General features: G+C 42.7%; 1 protein-coding gene and 1 long non-coding RNA gene across 8 annotated transcripts in view; one reads left to right on the top strand and one right to left on the bottom strand.

Annotated features, from left to right (window-relative positions):
- Nucleotides 1–998, bottom strand: part of meis2a (Meis homeobox 2a) — a 77,022-nt gene extending 76,024 nt beyond the window's left edge. For 2 of the 7 annotated variants that reach the window (XM_058616103.1, XM_058616104.1), the window contains exon 1: nucleotides 170–998. In XM_058616103.1, coding sequence (XP_058472086.1) covers nucleotides 170–181 — 12 coding nt within the window. In that variant the 5' untranslated portion in view covers nucleotides 182–998. The remainder of the gene's footprint in view (nucleotides 1–169) is intronic. The other 5 variants (XM_058616099.1, XM_058616102.1, XM_058616100.1 and 2 more) reach the window with 4 other exon arrangements.
- An 812-nt stretch (nucleotides 999–1,810) lies between these two features.
- On the top strand, nucleotides 1,811–7,015 carry LOC131445187 (uncharacterized). The gene is made up of 2 exons (XR_009233816.1): nucleotides 1,811–2,395; nucleotides 4,398–7,015. It is a non-coding gene; the product is annotated as an uncharacterized LOC131445187 (long non-coding RNA).
- Nucleotides 7,016–12,318: the final 5,303 nt, after the last annotated feature.

The raw sequence follows: 12,318 nt of genomic DNA, 5'->3' as shown, positions 1-12,318 counted from the left end.
AGAGAGGCTGTCACTCCGCCTGAAGAGTAAAGGCGCTGCAAAAATGTCAAATATAGCGCCTTTGATATGAATACTTAGTAAATTTGCCACCGCCCGTCAAGAGGTTAGCGATACGAGGGCCTGCCTACAGTAGTTTTGAACAGGTAAGTGTAGGAGATTTAAAACCTACCCTTTGCGCCATCAGGCTGCGCTCCAATAAACTCCTGAATCTGTCGTATATTTAATATCCCAGTCCCGGTTAGAAAGTGATTTAGAGGCAGGATTCCGTTTTCAACCAACTTTGCGAATTCTCCTATTCGCCAGTGTGGTTCAGTTGAAATCGTAGCATCAGGGAGTTTTGCAATTTTTCTTGTTTTCCCCTCTTTCCTCGGAAAAAAAGAAAAAAATGCGCCAAAGTGAAGGTTACAATCGGCCCATCAACAACCTGCATGTAACTAAACTGTCGTGTCTCATGGCTTTTTGCCACTCCGGCTGTCAATCAAAGCCAGAGGTTGTCAAGGTAATGAATGAATGACGGTTGGTGATGATGTTCAAGAGAAGGACGAATCTTTTTAGTCCGTTTTCATCCCGCAAGTCCGTGTCTCCTGTAATGCTTCCAGATCGCTATCTTGTTTTATTATCTCTGCAAAAGAAAAAAGCAAAAAAAAAAAGCAGGAGAAATTAAGAGATTGCGACTCAGATCTTTGCCTTCTCTCCCCCGTAGGTATTTCGTCTATCTGGCGAGACTGAGATGAGTGAGTGTCAGCGAGTGTTGGCAGGTTGGCTGCTAGCTTGCTTATAGAAACAGAGTCAGTTCGCAGCGCTGAGCGGTGGGCGAATGAAATGACGGATCCCGGAAGTAGCGGTGGCCATAGCCAGTCCTACAGCAGCTCCAGTGAAGAGAGTGAAGAGAGAGGAGAGACCAAATCTTGTGATATGCAGAGTGTATGCGAGGCACAGGGACGGCTTCAACTCCACACTGGGGGTAAAAAGCCAAACCAACACAGATCCAACTCCCACCCAATTCCCTTTTGCCGAGAGGAAACCTAAAGAAAAGCAGAGAAGGCTGAATGAGGAGGGTTTTTCTTTCTTTCTTTCCTTTTTTTTTCCTCCAAACCAACGCGGACACTAAAGCTGCAACTGCTGAGAGTTAAACACTGACACAACACTCACTGAACTGCATCAACAATGATTTAGAGCACAAATAATGTTCATTTTAAAGCGGATTTACGCACCGTGCATATGCAAACTTTTACGCACAGCAAAACTGCAACCTTAATAAGACATTATTATTATTTTTTATTATTTTTTTTTCCATTCCAAGAAATAAGGGGTTAAAGAAACACTATCTTTACACAAAAATGACACAGACAGCTTATGAATGCTGCGTTTCATATAAGCGCATGACGCTTACTTATGATGTGGTTATAAGTCGGTCTGCACACGGTTTATGTCAGTAATGCCTGCTAATGTTACACCTAATTATTGCTCTGGTCTTCTTAGCAAATGAAAAAGGCACGCAGCACCCCTGTGAGCCCTGAATGAACTTTTCCAAGAAGGGGGGAAAAAAGAAAAGTGGAGAAAGTAATTCTTTATGTTTCTCTTTCGTCCAATCGCGTCTCTTGATAGAAAATCCGTGCCTTATACCTCAGTGCAGTCAATTATCAAAGCTCCCCGAGATCATCAATCATGTGAGGAGATTGAAGTTTAGAGGAGGAGCAACGCTCCGGCCATCGATTGCTGTGGAGCTCCTTTTGGAGTCTGAGCACTTTAACGCACAAAACAGAAGCAGGCCATCTATCCCCTTTAATATTTAGCTCCATCAATGCTAATACGGCATCATGGCTGTATTGATAGGTTCACACATAAAGGCTCCATTTATGGCTCCGTGACATTTTTGATGGTGGAAATTAATTATTCACGGGTTAGGATTAAAGTAGACACACGCTCGGGGGAGACGGGGCTGTGGCTACTGTTGTGGAGGGGTCAATAAAATCTCCCAACAAACAAAATAGCAGGCAGAGTTGCCCGGGAGTCGATTACAGCAATAGCAGGCTATACATTTACACATATAGATAGAGATTACACTTAAAAGAGTGAATAAACGAAAGCGTGACAACTGCTATGTTTGTTGGCATAAAGGGGGGGTGGGAAGTGCAGCACTGCAGGGTTTTGACAAACGGCTGTGTGGACATTTCAACGTGTAATACCCCGGGAAGGAGCTGCAGAGCTGTGCGCACAGAGCGAAGGCACTCACCGTCTCCAAGTCTCTCCTACTTTCTCTAAACGCGTTCAGCCTGCAGACTCTGCTGCTGGAGACTGACTTTTTTTCCCTTTTAATAAGCTAAAAAAAAACTGTGGTTTACGTTGTTTTTTTTCCCTCCTCCTCCTCCTCTTCTTCTTCTGGACATCCACGGTAAGTAGCACAAACCTTATAGTGTCTACACGGTTTTACGCGCGTCCTTTCACGGCGTATAGGGGGGTAAGTTTTGAGGCTGGAGCACCAGGAGAAGAAACGCAGACTCAATTCATGGATTTACATATGCGCGTTTAATCTCCTCTTAACGTACACTATCGTAAAGCACTCGAGTGCATTTGTTTAAAACTCGATTAGACTCGACTTCCAGGTCTTCGACGTCATTTTCTGAGCATTTATTGCAGAAATATGTGGTTTGCCCCCGAGGAGAGTGATGCAAACACCCGAAGAGCGTGTGAAAATAGCAGAGGCTAATTATGCGTGTCCAATGTACGGCTCCACAGACACACGAGCTTCCCCGCATGAAACTTCCAGCACCGACGTGAAATGTTAAACCCCTTTCTTTTGAGAACTATTTATTTGACTAATTAATGGGCGCCATAAACATGGGACATCGTAATTAACAATATTTAGGCTGTGGAATAGGTTAATTTCGCTTATAATCAGCTTTTGATGCGACATTACACACGTCGGTATTTAATTTTCTAATTTCATTTTAATCATCATTCACTCAGTGGTTAATTAAAATTAATTTCTCCCCCATAAACAAGACCTGTGCCAACTTAAACTCCCCTGCTTATAACCTGACCGCGTTTACAAGCCAGATGATTTCCAAAGGAGGACACCCACCCATAGGCTGTTGCACTTTTTAAGTACATTTTCTACAAGTGGTTTTCACACCGTGGTCCATTCTTCGAGTGCAACCACAACCGTTAAGGGTGTGAAATTAAAAACAAATAAATAAATACATTGAAAAAAATCAGTGGATGACATTAACGGGAGGTAAAGTTTCATCTGATGGTGTCAAATTCAGGTCACCTGAGGGTTAAAGCTCTCCCGTGTCCGTGTAGTGGGGACGTGCACGGGCGATGCAGCTGCGTTTGGATTCATTTGGGGGCTAAAGGATCCATTTCAAGGAAAACACTAGTGGGACAATCACCAAGATAAAGATCCACCGCGTGTCACATCCTAAAAGGTGCACCAGGACGGACACAGCAGCAGCAGCACTGAACTTCCCACTCCTCTGTTTACTCTTTGGAGGACTTACAACCTTTTTTTTTTTTTACCCTGTGCTGCCCCACGGGGCTCTCTCTCCCTCACACACACACCTAAGAGCCTGTTGCTAAATATGGAGAGAAACACAATGTTGATTTAATTCCGCTCAAACAAAAAAAAAAAGAAAAGAAAAAGAAAAGATCACTGATATGAAACGAGCTCCAAATCCTCTTAGTGACCTTAAACACTCTCCTGGAGGAAAACAATCGGTGCTCAAACGCAGGAACAAATAAAATCGCCCTAATCTTGTTTGTAACTTTGTTCTTCCTTTGGCCCTCTTCAGTGTTTGAGATTATGCAAATGAGCAGGGCTAATGTATAGAGACGCTGAGATAAGACTGGATCACAGAGCGACTGCTGCTGCTGCTGCTGCTGCTGAGGCAGAGGAACTCAAAAATACAACAATAATACTAATAAATTTAAAAAAACAAAAAAACCTTGCAGCCTGTCCATTTTCAAATTTGATATAAGAAACGTATAGTTGCATTTTTCATAAAGTGAAACAGTTTTGTCCAACTGGGAAAAAAATACAATCTAAAACTCGCCAAGCATTTAAAGAATATTTCATGCGTTTTTATTAACGCTTTTCTTCCTAATAATCTGGGTCATCTGCGTTCTCCTCTCAAACTCAGTCGCTGCCTCTGAACTCTGTCTGACCCCCGCGCTGAAATGTGACTATAGGCTTTCAGAAAGTGGAGTGAGCAACTCAAATACTTGTAAAAGTTTCGCGACTAACTGTAAATTCTTCAGCTCCAAAGCCTCATTTTCCCCTCCACCGATTCTCAGAGTCTGGTGTCAGAGGGTTAGTAAAAGGGAGGGGGGAGAGAGTGACACTCAGAAAGAGAGATGGAGAGAGAGAGAGTAACTGTAGCTATCTTCCTTCACAGAAGGAAAATATGCGGCCCTCTAGCGACACCTGGCGGCCACAGTCTTACCCTCAAAGCTGCCGAAGGCTTAAAGAAACAAACGAGTGAAGGCCTCACAAGGAAGAAACAACATAATAATAAACACGGACCCTAATTTAAACGGAAAATACCCACTCGTGACAACAAAATCTGGTTTTGGAATTAAAATCAAATGCCTTGTGATTTTTTAAAATATTTTTATTGTTATTTTCTGGCGTTTATTGGACCATAAATTCGATTTTACATTTGATGCTGCCACAAGTGCGCGTCACACAGACTAAAAAAATAAATATGGCCTTAATTAGTCCCAGGCTTTACTTTCGAGAACAAGTTGGACTTTGATTTTTTGTATTTATTTATTTATTATGGATAATTATTCAATGTAAAACCCAAAAAACGGCGTAAAACTTTTTTTAATTTGAATTTTACACGAATGCCTCGTTGTACATTTAAATTGCACTTCTTATATAATCACAATAACGTTTATAATCAGCTGTTAGTTATCCTAGTTATCACGTGTTTAAATACACAAATCAGACTCTTACAGAAGCGGAGCCTACATTTTAGAAGACTTTTTTTTTTTTCGTTTTTGTGATTTGGAAAAATAATCGATTTTTGAAAAACAAAAAATTACCAACACGATAAACTATTTTAAAAGCTTATTTATGTGGATAAATGTATTTAATAAAATGCTAAGATTATAAATCCTAAACGAAATATTCTGACTTTTTTTTCTTTCGTGTAAAAAAATACAACAATTGACACTACTACTAAACTAATAAAAATAATATACTAAAAACAAATAAATAAAGAGATGGCTTAATAAATAAATAAATATTGGAGTCAGCGCGCGCGTGTGCTCTGCAGCTCTGCTCGGCTGCAGTGACACACTTAGAGCAGGTCACCACTGAGATTAGAGCCCGTCGTTAACGCCTGCTCGGATACACCAAATGCTGATTTAATGAGCTTGCATCGGGTGTTTGTCCCAGAATACCTGGTGTGCATGTGTTAGTAACGCCACACACTGTAATCCCCGCGTCCCCCCCCCCGCCCCCCCTCTTTAACATGTGGCTTTTTACAGGGACAGCCTACACCTGCACTCACAGAAGGCGCCGTGCAGATTTGGTGGGCGCGCGCGTGTGTGTGTGTGTGATTTGCTCTTTTATTTCACTCAGATTGAACGGGTGCAAGCCTATAAGGCCCGTATCCAGCCACATTACCACATGTAATTGAGAGAAGTTTAAGTGGAGGCCGGGAAAGCGAGGAGTTAATAGCGGTGACCCTCTTGCTGCGCCTCTGTCGCTCATCATTTATCAGGCTTAAGGGGCTTAAACAGGCAGCACAGACCCACCTTTTATTACATATCAAACCCTCTCTCCCTTATCTACATTATAGGAAACGCATGCATCGTTGCCTGTTATGCGGATTTGGAAATAGAAACATGTCCAATAAAGTCGCCCTCCTCCGCTGATCAGAGGAAATATGGCTTTAGGCGCTGAGCAGACAAACCCAGGCGGTTTAAGCCTTTATTAAATTGTCTTAATTCCCCCCCACTATACTTTGAAATGAATATAAATTGTATAAATTGTGTTTTTCCACTCGGAGGGGGGGAATGCACATACAGAAAGTGTGGAGTTTTTTATGGCCACAACATGAAGAAAGTGGATAAAAACAACTGCGCGGTTTTGTTTGTGTGTTGTTTTTGAAATGTAATGAGATCCGAAATAACGCAAGTGGTATTTCAACACAACAGGATATAAGAAAATAAACAAAACAATAATAATAAGGTATAGTAGCAGTTATATATATATCTATAGCCTAAATAAGATATCAGGGAAAAAAGTGTCTTCACTGCTTTATTCATACATACAATTAAAGGTGAGGAGGAGGAGGGGAAAAGAGGCTTCCTTGTGAACACTTATAGTTACAGTGTCTTCTACGCGACTTCCGTCACTCCTTTATTTATAGCCTTAATGAATTACATGTCATTTAGAGGGAAACCATAAAAACAGTTGGTCTCTCTGTGTGTGTGTGAATTCAGCCTCAAAGCTTATTTTTGTGGCCGTCACATTTTTCTTTTTTTTTTTTTTAAATAAAAATAAAAATGTTTTAATGTTAAATGATTTGTGTGTTAAAACAAATATTAGTTGAGGTGGTATCCTTCTCTTAAAGAGACGCACGCAGGCTCGCTGTGCTGCCTTGAAACTTCAGCCTAAGTTGTCTGTGCTTGATTCCTCCAAGGAGAGCTCAGTCAGTCAGCCCTGAACGCAGCTGCATTCACGCCGAGTGACGGATTTTGATATTCTAGTCACACAACAGAGTAAACACCGCTCTCCTATTCAATAAACATCATTGACAAGGTTCCATATCCAGCCATTAGGAACACACCGCTTAACCCCATCAGCACCAGCAAATAGTTTCCAGTTAAAACAAAAATCATAGTCTTCAGATTTCTAATGTGAATGTTGTTTTATTATATATATTTTTTTAAAACAAAAGTGCATGTTGTAAAAAAATAAAAATAAAGTCATATTGTAAATTTACTGTAAATCTGTATTTTTGTATGATTTAATGTAATGACATTAAATATTTTTAAACGATCTATGTTTGGTCTTTTCTTAATTGTCTTTTAAAAACATGTGGATCTGCTTGTAACACACACACACACACACACACACACAGCCTACAGGTTAATCAAATGACTCAACCCCTGAGACAAAAACGTTTAATTTGACCCATAATAGCTCTTGCACTTTCATAATGTTTCTCTGTGGTAACGACCTTCCCTACCTGACCTTGTGTCCACTCCCTTCACAGCACAGGACAATCCCACTGACAACAATAAAATAAAATAAAAAATAAAATGCTTTAAAAAAAAACAAAAAAAACAACAAACAACAAACAGATGCCACTTGTTTAAAACAACACGCTGCGTGTCTCGCTCATGCCGCCACTTGTTTGAAATACTTGCAGAAAACAATGCAGATAAACAAATGCAGATGGTTTGTTTGTGTTTGCCTGTTTTGTTTTTGTCCCCTAGCTTTTTTCCCCCCGTCCTCTGTTTATGTGTTCCCATTTCCATCTCCTCTCCAATACCCACAGCCCAGCTCCCAACACACCTCCTCTCTCTCTCCCTCCCTCCCTCCCTCTTTTCCTCCAGTCTGGTTCTGCAGGAGTTCACATGATCAAGCAAGGTACCCAGGTAATTACCTGGCATTGTCAAATAAAGCGACCGCTGATTCAAATGAGGAGTGAAGTATCAAAGACCAGCGTTGCCTTTGCAGCCACTACTTATCCACACAGGAGACAGAGAGGAGATCTAGAAGCTCGGGGACCTGCAGAGAGGCAACATCAACATTCAGCCTTCAGTTCCTTGATAAATATCACCAATCGGAGTAACCGAGCCAAACACGCTCAGGTTCACTCGCGACGGCATATTTATTTGTATTACATATCCCACTTGTCTGTTATTAGCCGGCAGTTCTTCTTTAAAGCTTTAACAAGGACAGGTTTTCGCTGTGCATCCAGACCCTTCCCGATGTGCATCCCCGCTGAGTCTCCGCTCCGAGGTCAAAGGTCGGATATTCATAAACGTGATAGCGCGCCGAAGCTGTCACAGGCGGAGCGCTCGTGCGGTGTTTTCCCGTCTCCTGTTACGGCATTTGTTCTGTATTTATGGGTCCAGAGCAAGATTAAAACAGAACGGTGGATTAACGTCCAACGTTCTCAGCCTGATCAACTCAGATAACCATAAGATTTTTTTCTCTCTCTTGAAACTTGTACAAACTCCCCCCCCCCCACCCTTCACATATCATACTGCACAATTCTGCTTTTACAACACAATTTAATTAAGGGCGTCCTTTCTTCTGCCGAGTGACGCCGCTTGGATTCCAGCGGGGCCGACGACCAGACCTTTGACACAGTAAGTGGAAGGTGATCTCTGTGAGCAATGTCACTGCTCGGGGAAAACAACACCCAAGAAACCTCGTTTCTGCTCCCCTCCACATTCAGATGAGACAAGCGGTGTCCTGGGATTTCGGTTCGGCACAGAGAGAGCACCTGTAATTTGACTTGCCACGTCTAAATGGAAGTTGAATAGGTTACACCGCGCGACAACAAATAACGCGCTTGCGTCGCTTTAGTGAGTGTTTTTTTTTTTTTTTGTGGTTGGAGGCGAAATAGGATTGGTGACGATGTCTGGGTGTTTAATGCTATAAACACACAGACTTCCCTCCCTCTGGCATGTGGAAGGCTCCCTGGGACACTTTGCATGTAAATATTCATGGCGTGATGGGACGGGCTATTAATTATTGAGCACAGTAAAGAAGTGTAATACTTCAGCATTTAACTCGTGGTTCTTATTTTTTATTTGCTCCACCCGGGGACGATCGCTGCGAGGTGATAAGAGCAACTTCTCACAAGAGCCTGGAAAAATACAGACATGCTCGGCGAGGACGACTTTCAAGCAATAACGGGGAGCAAGTCTTAAATCTTAAAATACATGAACTACATCTGAGCAGAGGAGTAGGAGGAGGAGGAGGAGGAGGAGGAGGAGTGGCCCGGCGCAAAATGAAAAGTGTTTCCTTTAATTTTTCACGCATGAAGTGGAACTTTGAGCACTTGCTGCGTAACTTTCCAGGTTAACTACATCAACACATTCCTGCAGATTCCTTTTTCCCCTTTTCCGCACAGCGTTGCGGCCTGTGGCTCCTGACAGACTGTCACACTGTGACGGAGCTCGAGTGCAGGGGCCACCAGCGAGCGGCGGTTAGATGCTCATACCAGAGCTTCACACTCCAGACAGTTGACGACCGAGGACAGAAGTGGGCCTATAGGCCACTGTAAAGTGAATAATGTGGGACAAAAGGTGATTCTGTGGACACTGACGGTGTGTTGTGCTGCAACGGTGTCGTGTTTAAAGACACAGTTTGCTTCCAAGAAGGACAAAATCACATTTAGACCCATAAAGCAATATTTGATTTCCTCTGTATCTTTGCTCCAGCAGCGCCACATTTCTAACAGCTGCGGCTATGAAACACAGAAGACGCCACAGCCAGAAGGTGGAAGAAAAATTGACCTAGATATGAACAGGTCTTCAAGAGTTCACACCCTTTTTGTGCCACTGTGTGAAACCGGTGATCCACATCACTTGTGTTCACATGACTCAAAACCAAAAAGGACGCCGCCCCTTCTTGCTGATTCCTCCATCCCTGCAATTCAATTCTGTTCATTTCATTTACGCCCTGAAAAACTCTGCGTCGTCAGAGTGGAATTGAATTAAAACCATTTCCCCAGCTGATTTGGTCTTTTAAAACCCTCATTACACAGAAGCATTGTATATATTATCAAATCCCTTGGAGGAATGTGAACGAGGAGTCCATGTTCATCCCATCACCGCCGAGTTGTAATATTATAATCAATTAGCGCGGATGATAATTGTCCGATCTCTCACTTGCTCATTAACCCAGGAAATATAAATGGAACAAACTAACGCACCAGTTTCCTCTTTTAAAAAGGGAATGCACAAATTGAGCTCGCGCCGTAGTTAGCGTGGCTGGCTCCATCAGAGGGGTCGTCAATATGTATGAGCTACATCAAAGAGCACAGATAGAAATGAGCAGCGCGCACAAAAGGAAGAACACGTTTCAGATCGGCGATATGCAAATGCGCCGGTTTCTTGTTGAACTCTGGTGTTTGCATAACACGGGTTGACACAGTCTGTGAGAGCTTTTCTGTGCCACTTGTGTACAGACTACAAAACACACACTGTCCTCTGGGATGTTTTATCTTAAAAAGGCACACTAGGAGCCCCCCCGCATAAACACACAGAATTTCCAGTGCATTTAGTCAGACGCTGCCTCCAAACCGCCGCAGCCCGAAACGCGTCGGAAATGACATCATTTCACAAACGAAAACACTCGATCAAACTATCAAACGCTCAGTGTGACACTCCAGGAAAAACTGTACACCTGAGTATCCGGGGCCGGCCGAACGAATGATTCACGAACAGAAACCAAGAAACAATGGTCCGACTGGAAACACGGCCCAGTGACAGAACATCTATCACTTTAAATGTATGGTATAATAGTAAAAGTCACGTGTTAAAAACAAACATCACTCTCATACGAGGCTTTATCACATGACGCCAAAGGAAAATCATAAAAATGGCCCCAAAATGGCAGCCAACTTTTTTTGTTGTTTTCCCTCCCTGGTCCCTTTGTTCTGTGCTGTTGTCAAATTTTGAAATTGAATACTATTTTTCACCTGACTCCATCTGTAGGAAAGACATCCTGCATTCCCCCCCCCCTTTAATATTCACTGGTTGTTAATTATTAAAGGTATGTATTTGAATTATAAATATACTAGTTATACAGAAGTAGGCAAAGCAGGCATATAGCCCGAGGCTAAATTCCTCCATTACCCATTATTTTCCAGTCTGCCGTCTCCATATGCCTGCCTCCTATTCCTATGTCATCTCCAAAAACACTGAGGCATTCCTTTGTACTTACCCAGCCCTCCCCACTTTGGCCACCCGACAAAAAAAAAAAAAAATCTCCCCCTTCCATACATATGTGTGTTGCCTCCTTGAAGTAGGATGTCACACTTGTCTTAAATATAATGAATCACCATCTTCAAGGCATCCCTGGATCCCAAACACTCCCCGCAGAAACCTGCCTCGTCCTCCCCCGTTCCGAGCCTTCCTACATGTCACAAATCATCCAGAGTGGAGGGCTCTCCACTAAATCATTAACATTGTCAGAAATGACTGGGGCCAAGAATGGGAAGAGACCCAGAGATGCGGCGAGAAGCGCGCGTGTGATTGGGAGTATAGAATGGTAAACAAAGAGACACAGCCTTATACCTGCTCTCCTTCCTTTTCCTTGCCGTTCCCCTTAGCCTTTCCCATGTTTTTTTGTTTTTTTTTCCACATTTCTCTTTCTCTCTCTTCCATGGGATTTCTGAACAACAAGGAGGGGGAAGTACAGTGTGAAGAAAAGTAAAGAAACTGTCAAAGAAGTTTTCACAACTCGCGTGGATTTCTGCTCTCGTTTCTCTAAACGGCTGCCGAGTGTTCCCTCCTGTTCCTTGGAGTTTTCCCCCTTAAAAGCCTTTATGTTATAAACATATACACTACCATACGGTGAAATATGAGATTATGTCTTGGCCCGCTTTGATAACAGGTATTTACGCGTCCACGTTGAGACAATAATAAAAAAAATACGACATCTTCTTTTTACTCCCTGCTTACTTCTGTGGAGCCTTTGTTGTTACAGCAAGATAATTCTCCTGTCACAGAGTATTATGGTTTGTTCCACATATGTGGCACGTCTTAAAATGCAAGCTCCTCGCGTCACGCGGCGCTCCTTATCTTTAATGCTATAGCCACACTTATATCTAATGCACACACTCCTACCAATGCTATCATCCATCAAAAGGATTACTAATTTTCCCTCAATTTCCGTCGCTCTCTTAAGAATCTAAAGGATGATTGATAGTAGATGAAGGGAAAGCACAGAGGTACTGTTTTTAACCTTGCTGAAGTCATTAATCCGCTTTATACCCATGAAGGTAGTAAAGGAGACAATGAATTAGTCATTAAAGCACAGGTCAGTTTATTAGAATTCCTGATTGAACTGTAAAACGACTTCCAGCCGGGGCTGCCGGAGTGGACGGAGAAATGTGCAAGACCGGGGGGGGGGGGGGGGTTGGGGAGAAAAAGGAGCTGAGGGAAGCAGGCGGGAAAATTCCTGCAAGGGTGCATTTTCTCCTGAAGAAAATGACAAAGGGGTTGTGTATCGGCAGCTGACAAACTAACAGCTAATTAGTGCACGCTGTGCGTCTCCGCATAGCGCGAGGAGTCACGTAGCAGAGATCATTCGAAAACGATGAAAGCACGTGGAAT

The sequence above is a fragment of the Solea solea genome, chromosome 18, assembly GCF_958295425.1.
Source record: "Solea solea chromosome 18, fSolSol10.1, whole genome shotgun sequence".
Classification (NCBI taxonomy): Eukaryota; Metazoa; Chordata; class Actinopteri; order Pleuronectiformes; family Soleidae; genus Solea; species Solea solea.
Note: the sequence above shows the minus strand (reverse complement) of the source record. Positions and strands in the feature narration are given on the sequence as shown.